This window comes from Manduca sexta, chromosome 28, assembly GCF_014839805.1.
Source record: "Manduca sexta isolate Smith_Timp_Sample1 chromosome 28, JHU_Msex_v1.0, whole genome shotgun sequence".
Taxonomy (NCBI): Eukaryota; Metazoa; Arthropoda; class Insecta; order Lepidoptera; family Sphingidae; genus Manduca; species Manduca sexta.
The window spans coordinates 3,011,578-3,032,884 of NC_051142.1; the positions used below are offsets into that span (position 1 = coordinate 3,011,578).

At 34.9% G+C, this 21,307-nt stretch overlaps 1 protein-coding gene across 1 annotated transcript in view; it reads right to left on the reverse strand.

Moving 5' to 3' along the window:
* Window positions 1-13,480, reverse strand: part of LOC115443333 — a 29,904-nt gene extending 16,424 nt beyond the window's left edge. Inside the window, exon 1 of the mRNA XM_030168692.2 lies at window positions 13,398-13,480. Within this exon, the coding sequence (XP_030024552.1) occupies window positions 13,398-13,411 (14 nt within the window). The 5' untranslated portion in view covers window positions 13,412-13,480. The remainder of the gene's footprint in view (window positions 1-13,397) is intronic.
* Window positions 13,481-21,307: the final 7,827 nt, after the last annotated feature.

Genomic DNA, 21,307 nt, shown 5'->3' on the forward strand with positions numbered 1-21,307 from the left:
AAAGACATAGTATATCCACTTATAATTAATAGAGTACAATTGGCGATCTTATCAAGGCAAAATCTTACAGATAACCATACAGCATGGATATTGAAAAGGAAAAAGAAAGGGCATAAAGCCCTTTTCATCATGACGGCGGAATAGGAATATCTAGGTTGTATCACAAATATGTTCCCGTTATACGAAACGAATCCACGACCTTCCGTTTCCAAGCTACTACTAGGTAGGTTATCAAAACAATTCCATATGCTTGTTTGGAAACTTTATTCCAACAACGCGACGAATTGGATTTACATTTTTTGTTACTTTAATTGGATTTACTGGCCTTGGAACTGCTTTGCTCTATTTCAATCAAACTTTGTTTTTAAATTAATTGCTTTTGGGTGTATTATTTTAAAAAGAGTTGGTTATATAAAGCAATCTTGACATATATTTTTTTTTGATAAAAAATATATGCGTTATGATTTTAATAATATTTACGCCATTATATTTGGTTGCATATCAGATTACGATCATAACTCTACACATACATTAGTCACTAAAAAAAATATACTTATACTACTTTTAGTAACTTCTTCTAATTATAGTAAATTAAATATATACCAAAGAAAATACTAATTACCACAGCGACACACGCATTAAAAGTTAAGTATTTCCTACATTATAATTGTTCATGATTGCTTACTAATTTTCTTTGACAATGTTAAATTGATTTAATGCGTGCGATCACGCATGCATAAAACATGATATAAGGCACGTCGTGTTACGAAAACAACCTATCTCTCAAATGACGTAACAAAAGAATAAGATTGTTGAAGTAAATTTATTAATTATATTTTATTAACATAATATGTTTGTAAATTTAATGCATGGTAAAAACGTATAATCAACAATTTTGTGCAAAATATTGTTATCGCGTTGTATGCTGTATGTTACAGATTGCCTTTGCTTTAGAAAAAAAAATTATTCGAAATTCGAATACCGACAGTTATAAAGTAAAGTAGTTTCCAAAGCTATGTATTTTTGTAGGGAAACGCGCGTTAAACACAGCATTCAGGGCGCGTGCGGTGCGCAACTCAAGCGCTTTCGCCGGCTAAATTATGTATGCCGGTAATGCTGCTGCCGTCCGCTAGATAAATTGTGCTCGCAGACATTGCATCTGTCACTTTAGCGGTCATTAGGATGAATTGATAGTTATAATAGAATTAGGTGGATGTATCTTGCGAAAACGGGACGCTACGAGAATGTACGTAAACTTGCATTAAACACGTAACAACGTGGAAATGCGGAAAGATGCAGTATTATAATTCATTTACAATTATGTATTTCAAATATCAATACAATATTTTACTACTTGAAAATTTTGATTTGTACATAAATATACAAATCAGCCTTGATCGCTATTCAACTTTAAATATATTTTTATCACGCATAACTGCGGCTACCCCAATAAAATGCCAGATAATCTGACGAGACCGTACACTGTCCACAGCTTACCATTTGTCAGTTAAGGGAAGCAACTATTTGCTCTCTCCGCACACCAAAAACTTACGAGCGCGCCCTTAAAGGGTCTAAATACCTCATACATTAACTCGTCCCTGCGCTTAGTGCGTACCTTACAAATCTCATGATTCAGCCCTGGAAGGACGGAGAACATTTTAAATATACAGCTATACAAAATTCTAGTACAAGTTAGGGTTGTCTACATAATTGATCCGCTGGAAAGACTTTGTGACGTATAATTTATTGTCTATTGTTTATTACGTTATTCGTGTTCTATGTTTACATTATAAGAAACATTTTGCTTGTAACACAAAGATCTGGGTATTTTTGTTAATTAACCGTCTTCAAAAGAGGTGGTTCTTAATTCGATGTGTATTTTTTTAATGTTTGTTACAACAGAACTCAATTATTTATAAACAGATATGGATAATTCTTTTTTTATTTGAAACAATATACTTCCAAATGGGTCCTATACATTTTCTTATGAAATCGGTTTGTCTCATTTATAAACACATCAGCGTAAGTGCTCAGAAGTCATAATGACCTTGAAATAGCAGAACAAAAACTGACACCAAAACATTACAAAGGCATTAGTGGGAGAGTTAAACTCGTGTTTAACTTCCAGTCAGTGTAAGACCAACTTTCGTGTTTTCCTTCGAAAAGTTTGTAATGTTCTCAAGCTACTGTTTTCGAGCGACATCCTCGACTTTGTTTTTCATGTTGATTTCGTGAGGGGAAAAGACACAAGGGAGTGCGAGTATTAAAATTGAATTTTGAGGATATATTCTGCTTGAATGCTAATTAATCCTCATCATTATCAGCTTAGCAGACCACTGCTGGACGTAAACATCCTCAAATAAGCGCCATTATACCGTCTTCGGCTTGTTGATACATCAACGTAGGTAGGTAGGTAGACGCACAACTAGTTCCACGATATGATGGGGGCAAGCCAATCACCACTTCGGGCTTAAATTTCTGACAGGTTTCCAGGAGACGGTAGTGCTGCAAGGTGTAATTAATGAAAACAGCCCAGGGGGAGCCAAGACCTACCCCCGCGATTTGCTGTTGTGTTATAAAAATAAAAATATTTTATGTATTGCAAAATGTATTTGTGATATTATTACTCATAATAAAAATTTTCTTTATCCCTTCTGGGGCTGATCACTACCAGCCCCAGATGAAATACCTACACTGCATCGCTATGCAGTGTAGGTAATTTCATCATGTTCTTCATCATCTATCCAACCATGCCTTGCCGCGATATTATGAAGAACTGAGCATTTTTGCTACAGCAACAGAACACCAACACTTTGAAATTCACTGCGTGGAACACTCGACATCCTAACACATCAGGTATGTCTTAATACCAAGTGCTTCCACAAACCTGCTGCTAGAAATAGACAATGCAGTGGCTCGTACCCCTACATACTCTCGCATAGACATACTATTTAAAACAATAGGTACCATAAAAATTGTTAAGCCGAAGACCGTATATTTTATGGAGAACCGGTATTTTAATTTCCGAAGACATATGTTACGAAGTTAATTATGCCCGGGCCTAGTAACTCAGCCACCGAGTCAAAAATATTGTTTTTAGGTCCCAATCATATAGGTTTACTACATTGATACTTTGCAGTAGATTCTCCGAATAATCTCCGACGCAAAGCCCTACTTTAAATCACTATCTTTATCTATATATATAAAAATGAATCCCTATTTCCCTTGGTCACGCCGTCACGCGTGAACGGCTGGACCGATTTCACTATTTTTTTTTTGTTGTGTTTGTTATTGTCAGGAGAAGGTTCTTATGAAGGAAAAAATTCAAAAAATTGCGCGGGAAATTAGAAAATTTAAGAAAACTTAACGAAAATATTAATTTTATATAATTATATAATATGGGACTAGGTCTGTCGGGTAAACTAGTTGTATAATAAATCAATTTCACATAAAATTACAGAACACTTCATTCGAGTTAAATGTTCAATGTCAAGCTATAGTGACGTCACGTGTTTTCTTATTGTTTCGCTGTTTACGAAGAAACGTTCCACTATCCTTGATGTCGTATCACTTTTACATCTGAATAGTTTTGACACCTCTGCATATAAAACTATGTTCATTGCGACTTAATAAACAATATAGCAAAATCACTTACAGTGCCAGTATGATAGCTAAGAAGTAGGTAAAATATTAATTCAATCCTAGATTTGACAAATTCATGGACTGTTCAATTTTTTTATGTATAATTGACGGCGATATTTACTATATAGCGTAAAAGTAGTCCATGAACTAATTCAATATCCATTTAACTATTCGGGGGAGGCGTTGGACAGAAAAGATTATTCTTCCATAGAAAAGGATCGGATTTTGTAGAAATGTAAATGAAAATAGAAGGAAAACGATGTTATTTGAAGATGTTCAGTTCTCTAAGCTATATTGATGAAGGAACGTACAAATAAATCAAAAAGAAAACACCATTTATAAAATGAATTTCTTATTTATACAGAATTAATAAATATATTGTTAAAGTAAAGAAATGGGAATGACAAAGGAAATACCGCGAACAAACTGAAACATTTTCCCACAAATCCATTACAAACACGTAATCCTTTAGCTCGCTGGCAAAGCACAAAGAGTCCCTGAATGTAGCCCAGTGCGAGGCGTAAACGTGCCTATTGTTGCTAGGGCTGTCACACCAGGGCCTTTATTCTGTATCATAGTGTAAACGCGTAACGCGGCAGTGTCATGTTATCTTCGTGAAATATGTGTGGAATAGTATTCTGTAAGCCAATTTATATAGTCCTAAACATGATGCGTTGTGTTATGTGCTTGTTACGCACTGCTAAAATAACGTGCGGGATAGAGAATAAGGCCCCTGTAGGGCTACCATTACATTACGATACAGGACAAACTTATCAAAAGTTGGTTGAAATTCAAAATTTGCCTTGACACATATTTTAACACACAATAAAGGAAAAGGAAGTAATGTTTCTTACTTACGTGCACAATGTGCCTTAGTTGTCCTATTCTTAAGCCCGAACTAGGACAAATGAGCGGCTTATGTTTACATCATACAAAATATGTTGGCAAAGTTAGTTATATTTGTGCCGCCCTTCCATGATTGATGTTTTGGGGACTTGGTGTATATTTCTAACTACTAGTTAACAATGTGTTTTTTTTTAATATAACCTTTCTTTGACAGCATTTTCTGTCTACATTTATCATAATTATTTTCTATATAACTTTTTATGTTACTAAATTCACCTAACCCTGGCACATGTTCCAAATTTAAAAACAGATTTATAAACAAACAATACCATTAAACCACAAGAAACCATGCAAATCTGAGCTTAGAAAGCCAGATCGATAACCTGACAACCCTATTGAATGCATATCAAAGAGATCTTCGGCTGTGTATCAATACGAACAAACTTGGATAATGGAGTTCCGGGTTTTGGGTATACGTGCGTGCTTTGTGCCGTAAAAGGAGAGTAATATTATAGATCTTAACACTGTCTCGGTAGCGTAGTTTATATATTTATAAGTTTTCGCATTTATAATATTGGTAATAAATATAGAAAATAAACTCTAAACATATTAAATGATAATGATCCGGTAGCAGCAATCTATCAAATCAAACGCAAAGACGCGCCGCATGCGCAGGCGCCGCACAGCGAAAGTGAATATCTATAACAGATGTTATAACGGTTATGCAACTAGTCATTGCACCCGCTTCATGACACCTCAAAACGATCAAAACGTAATCGTAGCGATTACTTATGTAAAGAAATATCATCGTATTTAACTATTTCAAATAACTCGACTGTTTTTTGTTCCTATTGATTCGTAGAATAAAGAGTACTGGTGAATTGCTATACAAACTATCAAGTATTTTTATACGAATACAATGCTAGCCGGTTACTTAACGGCAAGTACCAAGAATAGCAACGTCACCCTTTGAATATCACTGTATTGTACTGGTTAACATCAAAATAAGATAGGAAAAAGCGGCGATAGCTTAGTTGGGTGTGGAACGGACTGCCAAGACGAAAGTCCGCAGGTTCAATTCCGAAGGACACACACCTCTGAACTTTCTGAAATTATGTGTGCATTCTATGTGAAAATCGCTGTCTTTAACGGTTAAGGAAAACATCGTGAGAAAATCTGCATACCTGAAAAGTTCGCTACAGGAATTTTGAGTGTGCGTGAAGTCTACCAATCCGCACTAGGCCAGCGTGGTGGAGTAAGGCCTAATCCCTAGCAGTAATAGAGGAGCCCGTGCCAGCAATGGGACAGTATGTAATACAAGGCTGATATTATTATTATTTTATATAAGATAATAAGCTACATTTCATATACACATGAACATTACACTTCTTAGCGGCAAATAAAGTAAATAAAACTATTAACGAAAGGTAATTTTTCCTTCTATTTTTAAATCTATTCGAGAGCCTAAAGCTTTAAACCAGGTTAAATTGAAATAGGCTTGTGCCAAATCTTTTAATCCGTTATCCCATTCGCCGCGTGCGCCGGAGCCACTGACTTTATATTTGCGGAAAAACGTCCCTGACCGGAATGATAAACGGCTTACATTTTTTATCAATTATTCAAGTACGGTTGGCTTTAAAAACAACATTGTGTTATGTTTATATAAAACGTCAGCTGTGAAAGTTTGTTTAGGCTTAAGAAAACGAACACCAGTAGAGACTGTTTTTCTGTAAAGTGCTAGTTATGACTTATTTATGTAACGGGTAAATATTCATTTCTACTACACGTCTTTACCCCCAAAGTGGTAGTCAGAGGCGCAATTACACCTTCTTTTCCGCTATGTATTCCGTCTCATGCAGGCCCCCCACGAGATGAACCGGAGCCGGAGTCCGATGGCTGAGGGCGGCCCAGAACCGGTCCCTGTGGCGCTCAATGGGGGAGGCCTATGTCCAGTAGTAGAAGATTCCCGGCTGAAATGACGATTCCGTCTCATGATATGGGGCGAGCCTATCGCCATATCGGGCACTAATTCAAATCTCCGAGCTGATAGTGGTAAACCACAAAATCTCTGCCCGACCCTTGCATCGAACCTGAGACATCATTGCAGTCGTACCGTGATACAACTTCATCACGGAAGCAGTCCCGTCATCCGTTTTTATTAAACTTTTATTGTCTAGTTACATAGTTTTACCACATCAGTCCTGGAAAATTTTATCAGAATTCTAACTAAAGGGTCTAACTAATTACTTCGTTACTCATAGACAATTCCCATCCTCATCAAAATAATCGAATAATAAATAACAAACCCAAACGTGCAAATAACAAATGTACACAGAATTCGTATAAAATATTTTTCAATTTATTTCACGTGTTTTCCGACTGCGAATTTCGAACAAAACTCAATAACCGAACTGACAGTTAAACAATGACTTTTATCAAACTTTGTTCAGTCAAAAAACACGTTGAAAATTTCTAAAATTGTTTTCCGACGGGATTTGTTATAACGTATTTGTTTTTGAATTTTTAGATCCTAAATGCCTATCTAACATAATTCTATGTTAGAACAGTTTATGGTATGGACATACTTGCACATTGATCTAGTTTCTCGTATAAATTTCCAAGCAACAGTCTACATGAATTAAATAAATCGCACCCTTAGAACTAAAGTGACCGAACTCAAAATGATTTTGGTAAAAATCGACCTTCCAAAGCATGCTCCATAACACTATGACTAGTAAATGACAAAATTGTAGAAAAGAAACAGATTCTCCGCGACCGCCCAATTCACTCACACACAGCCTTTTATATTATTTTCAAATCTTTCTTATTTATTTCCCACAGTCTCTTATTTTTGCCCCATTTCTAAGGGCGCGAAATATGCATTAAAAAATAAATAAAATATATACAACGCCGTCGAAGGACGTAGAAGCAGTCATTATCAGCACAGCCCTTACTATAAGAATAACATTCACATAATAATATGTGTAGATCTGTGGATCTGTGTTATACTCAATGTTAAGGGTGTCCTCCCCACCTTCCCCCTCAAGGATAACGTTTCATCACGTACGCCGTTGTGACTTGTATCATTTGTGCGTTAGTGGAGGGAGAAATGTACGGGGTGACGCAAGAAATAAAGTTGGTAGGATTCGGCAAAATATTAGGGAAATGTATCATTTGTAAGTGACAGAATGGCAGCGCTCAAGTAATGCTTAAGACAGACTCCGGAAAATATTATAGTATAGAATTCTTTTTTCGCTCTAAGCTTTAACCTAAACGGGATGTAAATAAGGGTATCGAAAGTAAACCTAATTATTTTATTCTCATTCGTATTAGTAAGTCCCAAAACTTCTTTACAGGGTAACTAAATATTTCAAAGTGCTCATTTGTAGAATTTTTATGCGCGGCAAAGTGACTCCACTGTACCTGATGGTAAGTTGAGTGAGGTCAAAAGAATGTCGATTGATAAGAGATGATTACCCCACGTCAGTTGAAACAATTATGCCGGCTAGTCTTTGAGGGGATTTACTCAGGCTGATACCGGAACACGACACACTCAGGTACGGTACACCATAGCGGATGTTAACACCTTGTGTGCGGTGGTCGCTATTCGGGCGGATATAAAATATATCCTACCACCAACAAAATAAGTGTTTTCATACTGATTATCGTGTGCGTTGTATGTTGGCTACTATTAAGAATTATTAAACACCCAATAATAAACGATTATTAAACTCAAAAATTATAGAATACTGAATTCCCATACTGTCATATGACAAGCAAATACAATACATAATGGCGTGCGTCGCAAATAATACAATATTCAACGGTTCACCTGCCCGCAATCCGAATCAAATATTTACCATAACTGGGGGGAACTAACTGGATTACCCCTCCCGTCTCCCTCAACCCTGGGGAGGGGTAACCAAACACTACATTACAAGGTTTCCGGCTGGGCCAAGGTTGCGATCAACTGATTACCTACTGAAAAATTTACGAAATGTGTACAAAGAAATGTTTCTGTTTGTGATTGCGGCCACTGGTTATAATGGTGCATTCTTATGAAGACGGTTTAGTGCTTACTTAGAGATTTATTGCATTTACGGGCTGGAGTAGATAATAGTAAAGAAATAATAGAATAGATAATAAACTGCGTATTTTAAAACCGAAAATATCGACAGATACAATTGCGTTACCTTACGTGCTTAAATAATACAAGCCAAAATAATTAAAAGAAATAGAAATAAAATATTTTAGATATTCATGACGTAGGCGACCATAGTTGCACTTATAAGTCAAGGTACATGAGAATATTTAGAGAATAGTTGCTTATATAACTACAGACATATTATATTGGACATAAACAGATGCGAGTACAAAGTAAACAAAGAAGCCAGCACGGGCTGAAAGAAGAAATAAAAAAGATGTATATAATCTTAATAAAGATAAAGGGAAGAACGCATCGTGATCCTCACCGGTGAGAACGATAAAAGCGCTAACCTAGCTAACCTACCAGCCTTTCACTAGCTACCTAAGCGAAGACTACCCGAAGAAATAGTCTTAATCTAGCACGGGTAGAACGTCGTGCAAAATCTAGTGCATTATTAGTATTTCAGTACGAGGACATACCCGTCTTGACGCGCTGAATGTCAATAATAAAGACATACGAGAATTCTTGCAACTCGAGCCACTACTAAATTTATTTATCAAATGTAGAGCTCATGAGATTTTCAACGTTATAACATAATATTAAAGTGAGAAATCGTTCACGTGGTAAATTCGGTTCCATATTCTACATTATATTATTGTTTTCGTTCGTAATATTTTTATAACGAAAAATATTGGTAAACTACAAGCATATATACTGGCTTTCAATTTACATTTTGATTGAAACGCTTTGAGTGTCAATCATACGCGATACGCCACAAAAACAAACAAAAATATGGTAGTGTTGAAAATAACTATGCATATTTTATATATGCATTTATAGTAAGTTGAGATAGTTTGTTTAGTGATAGAAGATCTATATTGAAATCTAGGGTTCGATTACCAGACCAAAACTTTTTGGGATATTGCTTTTAGCAAAACGTATTTTAGCTTGGAATTTGTTAGTGTATTAGAATACTATGCCTAGAATACTATATAATGGAAACGCGACAGTAAAAAATATTATAAATTTTTGTTTCAACTTACTTTCCTCCGTATATAATCATATTAATTACCGTAGTATTCTCGATATAATCCATATATTATATTTAATATTCCCTGATGAAATGATTAAAGTACTAGTGTGGCGTCTCATATCTCCTTAAGTAATTATAAATCTTAATCATTAATGCTTCGGTTAGACTGCGTCGGTGGCTTAGTTGTAATTCATACACAGTACACCATTCTGAGGTCCCGGGTTCGAATCTCGAGTCGGGCAAAGCGATATTGGGTTTTTCTGCTCAGTATCAGCCCGGAGTCTATAATTTATCCATAGGCCATAGGTTTATCCCGTATCACATCATGGGACGGAACAAACTTAGAAAATTGGATGCAATAGTTGCACCTTTGCCTATCCCCCCGGTCATAAAAAGCATGAGGGTGTATGAGTAAATTATTTAAATTAATACAGACTCATAACTAGAATTTTATATTCTTTAATAATAGGAGAATATACTAACTCCTACTGCTATAGCTGTTTATATCACAAGTAACGATATGCAAGCACTATATCTATGAATTGGGCGATATAAAGAAATAAGTCCACCCAATTTCGGTATAAAGATTATTAAAAAAACATACGCATACCGGCGGTACACTACCTTGGGTGTGAAACGGAATGCGAGAAGAATGTCCGCAGATTCAAAACCCAAGAGCACCTATGACTTTTCTAATGAGTATTCTTTATGGATTATCGCTTGCTTTAACGGAGAAGGAAAACATAGTGAGGAAACCTGCAAACTTGAGAAGTTCTCTAGAAGAATTTTGAGGGCATATGAAGTCTGCAAATCAGCAATAGGGCAGCGTGGTGGACTAAGGCCTAATCCCTATCAATAATAGAGGAGGCACATGCCCTGTATCGAGCAGTACATAATACAGAACTTGTATACCAGATAAAATTTCAATATATTCCACTCCATATTTTATTTCCACAAGCAAGCTTACGTGAGCATCGCCGCTTGTGTAACCAGGCTGATGTAGTCGTTGGAGCAACAAGTGATGGTTTTCTAATGGCCATTGTGCTACAGGAAGGGCCGGGCGCTTTGTTATACTCTAGAGGGGTAAATAAAACTATTTTTTTGTTGGCTCGTGGCCACACATTGTAGGTAATGGGTCTTGATAGATCCGACATGATGTAGGTTGAGGAATAAGGGCGGATTTTGTATTATGAAATATATTTGAATATGTCTTACTAGTAAATGCGAATGTTTGGATGGTTTGATTTCTATAAAGGTTTACCAAGAACCCGTAAAATGATTTAGATATTTTGCAGACAGATGGATTATTTCAAGGAAAACATAAAATACTTTATAATTCAGGAAAATAGATGGTGATATATTTATTTCGGGTAAGAGCTGGAACGCGGGTGATATTTTAAGCTCCTTAGAGGAAGTTATAGTCCCCCGTAATTCTGGCGGCCATAGAGAGATTACCTTTCTCGCTGATCGGCAATTTAATATGATTGCACCACTCTTATCGTTATCCTATATAAACTATAGGCTGACCAAGAAAACAAAAATCTTCGCCATGTCGTAAAATATCGAACCAATTTCTCGTATTGTCAGCGTCAAAATTAAAACGACAAAGCAAAGTAGCTTTTTACTTTCCTGGTCAGAATATAATTGAAATATTTGTTAGACTTCTAAATACTTTAACTAAATACAAAACATATTTCAGTAAATGAACGAATACTTTTCTCTTTTCCACATATCCCTTCCCATTCTACAAATACAAGCGTTGAAATCTCCGCGAAGCATGCAAACAATTTTGTAGGTCAGAAACAAACATTTTGTGTTAACGAGCGAAGGAGTTTAAACTCCACCGTTAATAGGAACAACATTGTTTTGAACTAATTGTTAAATATAAGTTTTCAGATGACACGGAACTATACACAACACCTCTGACTTCGAAGTTGTGTGAATTAATTAATTCATTAATTAAGCATCAAAATACTTCATGTTAATTAAAAAAAAATAAACTAATTGAAAAATTGTTGTAAGCAATACTAGGGACGTGGTAGCGTTATCGTGCTATCTCTTTCTTAAGCCTTACATCGCCGATGACAATCAGTGACGTCAGAGTTTCGTTTAATGTTATTTGACAGCAACCCTTCTACTAAATTTAAAAGCTACATAACTTATTTATTATTGCTTTGATTTTGAAAATTCTTGTTCCGTTATATTTTTAATGCCATGCATTTTTAATAAAAGAATTAACAATCGTAATCAACCACCCTAATGTTATTAACTTTCATACATTTTGTTAACAAGTATTGGCAAGTAAAGAATTTAAATATCTAATCTAATCACTAACTAGACGTGAATTTAAATTCTTTACTTGCCAATACTTGTTTAGTTACCCAGATTAAAGCCGAAACAAAATGTATGAAAATGGACCTTGAGCTACCACCTAACGAGAAAAGAAAACATAGTAAGACATATTTAATTTTTGCGTAAGAATATAAATGTATATACAGTTTGCCAACCCTCATTATAATAGGCCTTATTAATACTCTACTGTAAAGGCGTGTTGTACCAGCGTACAACAGTGGAATAGTAGATATATATAGTGATGATATTATTATGATTTATGTTTACGCGAATGTTTGACGTTAAAATAAATGTAACTCTGCAACAATGAAAGCTACAAAGTGTACGAAACATCAGGAAAAAATTTATCGAAAAATCTTTAAAGTATTTTTATTTTTATAGTAGGTACTGATGCGATTTTTATGCTAAGTCAATTTCGAAGGATAAAAACTCATCACAAAGAGAAATCAAGGAGTCAATTTATTCGCAGGAAATCCTGCATGCAGGTGTATTTATAATGGAAGCAGGTGTCACAATCACCCCTTGCAAAAACATAAAAACGAGTTAAAACTTTCTAAAGCTTTTGGAGTTAATTGGTTCCAGAATATCGAATGAATAAAAATGCAAGAAAATATTACAATAGTGTCAAGGTTCATGATATTTTACACGAGTTTCTGGGAATGGTTATTTTTGAATTTAACGTAAAAGAAACAGAATAAGAATTATATTATAAGAAAAAAGGGCAACGCGACCTAATAAACACGTATTTGTACGAGTTTGACCGATATCATAATGTAGACGTTAAAGCTAGTACTAATAAGGACATTAAATTTTTTCTTCATACGCGTGTCTTCTGCTTTTCAATCATGACATTAGCATTGGAATTGGAAAACAAGATACTGTTTGATTTTTCTGTACCTGAACATATTAATTTGTTGTAGACTATTATCACGTTATTTATGTATTCCAGTTTCAGTGCAATGTCCACTCAGCCAGTGACGATTATCACCCCACCCAATAGTCAATACGTGTTCATATATTTATAGAAATTAACTCGTAATAGCCTAGTTAGGTGTGGAACAGACTGCCAAGACGAATGTCCGCAGGTTCAAATCCCAAGGGCACAACACCTCTGACTTTTCTAAAATCAAGTGTGTATTTTTTGTGAATTTATCATTCGCTTTAAACGGTGAAGGAAAACATCGTGAGGAAACCTACACATCTGAGAAGTTCTCTATAGGAATTTCGAAGGTGTGTGAAGTCTACCAATCCGCACTAGGCCAGCGTGGTGGACTAAGGCCTAATCCCTCTCAGTAGTAGAGGAGGCCTGTGCTCAGCTGTGGGCAAGTATATCATACAGGGCTGATATTATTATTATTATTAAGTCGTAATATTCACCTCTCGGAGTCCATGGCGTCGCTCAGTTAGAATCCAGTTCTGCTGATTACTCCTCGCTTCCACTGCAACAAACAAATGTAAATGTTAATTGAAATTAAACTCGCACCGTTCGATCAAACGCCAAAATATTAGGTTGCCAAACATTCGGTCAATTTTCGGTGGATTATTTTTCGCAGTAATCCATTTCGATCAACGATTTAAATGGTTTATTGGTATTATGCATATGAAAAAATTGTGTTTAAATGTTATTTTGCCGCTAATTGGTCAACGTAGTAATGGAAAATATATTTTTGGATCATAGATTCCTTTTAGATTCTTTTAGCGCGAAAATATACGCTGCATTATCACTAACCTTTAAGAGTACAGTAACTTACGTAAAATACAACCTGCTTTCCAAACTCTTCTACGAAATCCAATCCCAAAACACATTGTGTCCCATAAACTATTCAAGGAATCAAACCTACGACCTCACATAACGCTAAAACCATCTCCATCACTCGCATCTTATGTTTAAAATATTAAGATCCGGCTACCTTTTGCAACTAATAAATACAAGGCGTGCCTACTAAGGTCCGGGGTCCATATTAGCCACAATTTCTATAACATTGTACCTATATTTGCACGATAATTTTCTCTTTGAAACAAATATAAATCTCTGTTGAGAGCAATTTTCTAAACGAGGTACCACAGTCCTAAATAAGTAGCTCGTTTGTGTTAGAAAAACTATTCTGCCCGGTTGTAATTGTGGTGCGAGTTCAGAGCGGGAGCGAGTATCGCTTATGGATAATACTGGCTATTGGTCGCGGCATCAGGTGCGTTATCTTTTTAGGAATATAAGTAAGCAGTTCTACCTCAATATGTCTTATTGTAAATTAGGACAATAAGATACCGTAGCCTAATAACAACCAATTTCGACAAACCGAGTGTTGGTAGACTGCCTCATATACAGTATAATCCGTTTATTATTACTCTGCCTATATTGACCAACCTCTTATTATGACGTAATTACACTACGAAGTTTGGTTTTCATATAAGATTCTTTATAAAAAAGTCGAATATAATGACTTCCCTTACAGTGACATGTCGCTTATTGTGACCCCTTTTTAATAAATTATGTCCGGTTATAATGACCGACATGATTCTTTACGCCTTCGGTAATGTTCGTTGATTCCCGACGACGTTCGGCACGTGCCTCGTTTTTGTTTTTAATCTCAGGGAGTAATTGACATAGCGATGTCTTCTATACACAATAGTATTAGAGACTGTTTTTACAATAAAATAAAAAACAAAAGCAGACAAAAATTACAGATTACTTACATTAAAAAATACTACTTTTATGTACATACATACATACATAGGTATGTACTTATTACGTGCAATTTTTATTTTATAAGTTACTATGTTTCTCTATTAAAGTACTTAAATACATGCATACTATTTACATATTTTTTTTTTCTCAAAACGCTTTGTATGACGTCCGCTTATTATAACGTGTTTGTCAATTCCTTTCGATGTCATTATAAACGGATTCGACTGTACGTAAGTATTAATGTTCTAGTTAGCATGCCGACATATTAAGTATAATATGTAGTGAGGAACTCAAAGTAGTATTCGTTTAAATAATAACGGCTCGGATAATTATCCGAGCCATTATTATTTTAACTAATTAGTCATAATGTTGTCTTATCTCCAGGTTAAATAAAAACTACATTATATCCTATATCTTTACTGTCTATATCTTTATATATGGTTTTCAAACTTATTTCTTCCACTAACTTAAAAATCAATTATTTTGTAGCACCCACTAAATTACCTTATTTCCAATATTTGGGTGACATATGTGTATATCCTCTTTCTGAATTAAAACTTACATCCCTAGTAATGCCTAATTCGTCATCCTTATTAATGAAAGTTTCCAGCGCCAACAAGGGTGCGTTACCAACTTTGGGAAATATCGATCTAAACTAACTAAAGCAAAAGATAAATTATAAAACTGCAACTCTCGTAAGTTGCGCAGCGACGGCCGTGAGAGCAAATTGTACATCGCGTAATGGAACAAAGAATGGAGGAACACAAACGGTTGCAACTCCCACAAGAGTACTCTAGCGTTTAGTTCTCTGCATTTTATAACAGTTTATATTGTGCTGTATTACTCAGATATCGATGACTAGAATAATAATTCTTTTGGTACTCATTTATGGCTTTTGACCACAGCAAATTGTCACAAAATTGACACATGACAATATTAGACCTATCAAAATTTTACCGTGACTTTTCCTGCTTCGACTGTGCCAACGATGGAACCATCGATTAAAAATTGAAGACGGATTTTATCGGTTTTAGTCATTGCGAAACTTAATTTATAGTAACTATTATTGGCTCTAATATACAAATTAATCAATCAATTATTAATATACAAAACTAAATTAAATCCTTATAACTGCATATTGTGGTCTATTTTACAAACTTCTCGCTTAAATCTCCTTAGATCAAACAAATTTGGGTTATCAGAGCATCTATTTTGAGGCAGTAAATATATCTCAACGACTACGTGCGCCAACAACCCGCGCCAACACATTTACAAATGCTGTTTCTACAATTTAAGACGACCGTAGTCAATCCATTCGAATCTTAGACAAAACTTCATACACGCCACACCTTATTTAACAAACCCTTCATTAAATATTACGTTAATAATCTTCAAGTCGAAAAATTTAAAAACTTGTTTTGTTAGTCATTTTCAACTCTCTATAACATTTATTATTTTTTGTTGTGCTTGCCATGGTCTATAAATTGTGACATTTAATAGACTATTATTAATTTATGTACTCATTACTAATTTCATTGTATGTCATGTTTTATTTATTTATTTATTTTATATTAGGGACAAAAAACGGTTACATGCTAAAAACTATATAAACTAATCTTAGACTAAACAAATATACAAACGTATACCTGACCCACATCATTGTCCCCGTATTAACATACAGGTAGAATGTTTAAACAAAATGAAAATGTAGACTTTCGGAGCTCAATATAGTTTTTAATATGTTTGTTTCATTGTAGATTTAAAAAACGAATATGATTACAACAAAATTGACCAGGAACTTTATGACACTATATTTTATTAATTACTGTTTCGCAAAAAGTTTAATACGTATTATTAAATTATGTCCAATTATTGGATACAAAGCCAATTGAATAATTAAAACGAGTCCGCGGCTCGTATCGATCTCGGCCGAGGGACTTTTTGGCGCATCAGCTGTCGTGACAGGCCTTTGTGATGCAATTTTTGCAGCCGCTATTATTAAATATTAATACCGGAAAATGTACATATAAAATATTGAATCGTATGTTTGATACAAAAACGAGAATGTTTTTTCTTTATTGCTTTGAGCCCGCCGTTCGCCTGACGATAAGCCATACGACCGCTCATAAACAGTAGAAACAACATCCAACATCTTGAATTACAATATTGTGTGGTATTCCACTACGCTCGTCATCTTGAGACATGAGATGTTAAGTCTTATTATGTCCAGTAGTTACAATATCCTTCAAACACAACAATAACTACACACTGCTGCTTGGCGGTAGAAATAGACATTGCGGTGGCACCTACCCAGACAGACTCTCACATATGAGAATTGGAGATGAAGATAATTGGAGCCTTTTAATATAATAAACCTGAAATTGCGGTTATAATTCTGCATTTGTAAGTCGAATTGGGTCATAATCCAATTTAGTAGATTGGATTGGTAAGCATTGAAGCAACGTAGTTATATATTCAATAGAATAGACCGGTATAACTCAAGCGACCGTCGAGAGACGTTACTATTTCCGATTGTCGGACTACACTACACTATCAAGTCTAATATAACAAAGCCAAGTTAAAAAGATAAATTTAGTTGTTAATCCGAGTCGAAGGCAAGCGAATTAGAGAGATTAAGACAGATCTCGAGACTAGCTGCGACAATACCACCTAAGAAACCGTAATCTAAAGTTCAACACGACTTAGTCCGCGTGGAACCGAAGATCTACAGACTGTAAGTGTTTTAAAATAATGATATGGACAAGAAATATAATACTGATTTGCTGATCATCAATAAATTATAATTCATTGTTTTATTGCTGAATTTGGTAATTTTTAGAGTTTCGTATCTCAAATGTATCGTATCTCAAAGGATCGTTATAGAATCACTTTTTGTCCACTTATCAGTCAGGATCTTTTTTCTTAGAAACGCGTAGAGCTATCAAATTGAAATTTATATCAAATACCAGGGACTACACAGTTGTGAAAAAAATAATCTTGTAAGTCAAACTGATCAAAAGATATGACCGTTTATATCGCATATTTTGCGATTTACAAGGGAATCTATAGGATACTTCCCGTTGACCTGGAATCGTGAAATTTGGTAAGACGTAATATCTTACAACACATGTATGAAAAAAAATTAAAGCCGTAAATGTATTTCATAACAAAAAAAGCGAATTTACTATTACAAACTTATTGTTTGCGGTCTGTGCAATGTCTAGGGATCAAACGACAAAGTTCAATGTGTCAATTTTCAATTTACATATATACTTAATTACCTGATCTACAAAATACGGAACCCTCGGTGCGAGAGTTTAATTCACACTTGTCAAGTTTTTACTAATATATAGGGGTAAGATTAAACTAGACAAATATAAATATAATACCATAATTACTATACTTGGAAATAATCTTATGGATCTCTGATTCACTACGACCTAAAGTAAGTTGGTAGATGCCACATACGTTTAAATGCATTATTAAGAGCTTTTAGGTATTTTTAATGTTATATGTTGTTGTTAATAGATCCGTCAGTTCGAATTGGGTGTTCTCGATATGGGTGTTATCGAATAAAGAAATAAAACTATGTTGGTTTTCTCGTTATGTTTTCTTATTGACCAAGCAATTTATGCAACATATTTTAAGTCAGAAGAGGATGCTGTTCAAATAACAGATGTTTTTCTAAACAAACCTTTGTAAATCCAACCTTTACGGTAATATTTTTACACAGTGAAGTACAAGAAGAATTCCTGGTTTTAAAAACGATATCTCAACACTAGATCGTTAAACGAATAGAAATATTTATTCAGTAATAGTGAGGAGGCTACATTCCCGCATGGCATAATCGAGGCTATCTCGACGGAATATCGATCAATTGTAAACTGGCGCGAACGATTCAATAAACAATGGCCATGAGAATTGTGACGACTTTCCGTTGCAATTATTAGTTTTCAAGATCGTGCTGCTCTATTTGTAATTCTGGACTTATATGATACTTATAAAGTAGATAATACAAATAAAAGTATTCAAACAGGGTGCATAGAGCTATTTTAAAAAGTGATATTATTTGTAATTTGGCTGGAGTAATGTCTAAATATTTATTGATCTGATTCTAGAAACCATTCACAAAAACACTACAGTATCTCTGACACCCTGTGATAATTTTCTTATTGTATTTTATTCTGGGAATATTTTCATGCGCGTAACTTGTAATGAAATTGTTATTGACATGTTTAAAAGCTTATGAATACCTAAACAAGTTGCAGAAAACCTTTTTCATTTCGAATTTACCCTCTACTCCCAAAAGAGTGTAACGAGTGCATTGTAAATTCCCGTTTCACGTCAGTATTTGCGATCGACGATGAATTCCAGCGTATAGCTAGGAATACAGTTCGCTATTCATCCCGAACAAATCGTGCTTTTGAAATCAAAAGTTGGATTGAAATGAATCCAAAAAAAAGTATATGACAATCAGTGGTTCTCATTCTCAGGGAACGATAGCAAAATATATTTTTCTTTTACAGATTCAAAATATTATTAGAACACAGAAAGAATTCAATTTACAAATAATTTTAGTAAAATTATTAGCATTAAGAAATTACTTTTTTACTATTGTGCATTATTTAAATTCGAGTCTTCTGCCATTAAACCACAAGGCCAGTTTAAAACCTGTAAATCTAGGTTTTATATCAACAAAACCTTAGTCACCATCAGTATATATCAGATCCCGATTCGACCTTTGTTTGTTCAGTCACTGCTCGCAAACACTAAAGATTTAGATAGCTTTGTGCCTGCGCTGTTTCAAACCAGCCTTTTGTGATACAATAATAGACAGTTGAAATGAGGTCGGAACCGCGGGTCTGTTGTGATTTCCTTATGCGCTTGTTACGGCTAACTGGACGATTCTTGAGGTCTGGACATTGCCTCGGAGGGAAATAAAGTAAATAATATATTTGAAGTAAGTTACTTTAAAGATCTTTTGACGAAGGTCCGGCCTTAGTGTTTTTTGAAGATAAATAAAGTAAATTATGTAATGTTGCGAAGAAGTGAAACTAAAAACCTTTTTAGGTTTACCCAGCCGTCCCAAAACCCTATTAAATTTGGGACTTCGAAGTTAATCCAATTATTTATTAACAATTTTAGGTTAAAACTTCTGTTTCAATTATTTTCAATTTTTAAATTATTTTGTAGCATAGATTTTACATCTAAGGCAGACAATACAACTGATTGCACTAATCCAATCTCCATATCAAATGGTATATTCGTTGGTAGTAGAATATTTGCATTCGCCCGGATATGGACCATCGTACACAAAATGTAAAACCCGCTAGAGGCCGTAAGTGTCGCGTTCCAGGATCAACCGGTGTATATATTATGCTGTTTCGAACAGGCTGTCATAATTGTTCTGACTGGCGAGGGGTAATCATCGGTCGTCAGTCGACTCGTTACCATCAGTTGTAGTAACGTCACTTTGTTGTACCAGCCTAAAAAATACTATACCATCAGTGAAAACTTCAACCACTGTTTTGATTATCTTCATATCAAATTGTATATGTTTATTACAATACCCTTCGGAGAAAGCGATACGATCCAAGTGGAACGCATCGAGAGCGTTCCCAATACACCGTGACATGCACATAGTAATTAAACGAAATGGCAGAAAACGAACATAGTACCATTGTAAAAGTGGTAACGAATCGGTTAAGAAGTAATAATTATTCACTCTTAAAGGTTACGGTGTATATAATTGTATTATTTTTTATTTTGCTTATGATTTATTTAACGTAGGCTGTAAGCATGATATTGCTTGTGATTCAGAAAGCATTCTTCGAAGCCGAAACTTCTAAATTGATTCCTTAGGAAATTCCAGAGAAGTCTGTATTGTCGATTCTCCAAATTCAGTTTAATTTAAAATCCAAATAGAGAAAATTCTTTCAAAATGTAACGACTCCTGAACCAAACCTCAAACAAAAACATCTTAAGATTTTTTTTTAGCATTTTCTCCAGGAAAGACAAGCCTCTAGTCCGTAACGATTCCACTGAGATCTAATTTTAATCAAACATAACTAAGTTAAACCTTCCATCAGCATTAATTATTTTAGTTTAACAGGTTTTTTTTTTGTTTTATTATAAATTTAATAAAATATTCAGTAGGCAAACAAAATACGGCGGCGATAGCCTAGTTGAGTGTGGAACGGACTGCTAAGACGAATATCCGCAAGTTCAAATCCCAAGGGCACACACCTCTGACTTCTAAAATCCTGTGTGTATTCTTTGTGAATTTATCGATCGCTTTAAAGGTGAAGGAAAACATCGTGAGGAAACCTGCACATCTGAGAAGTTCTCTATAGGAATTTCAAAGGTGTGTGAAGTCTACCAATCCGCACTAGGCCAGCGTGGTGGACTAAGGCCTAAAATCCCTCTCAGTAGTAGAGGAGGCCCATGCTCAGCAGTGAGCAAGTATATAATACAGGGCTGATATTATTATTATTATTAAAAAAATACAAATAAAAACCCACCACTACAACTCCTGTAAGCCAGGATCAGCAGTAGCACGCATTTTATGACACCGAGCGGCGAGCTCGGCGAGTCTCAGGGA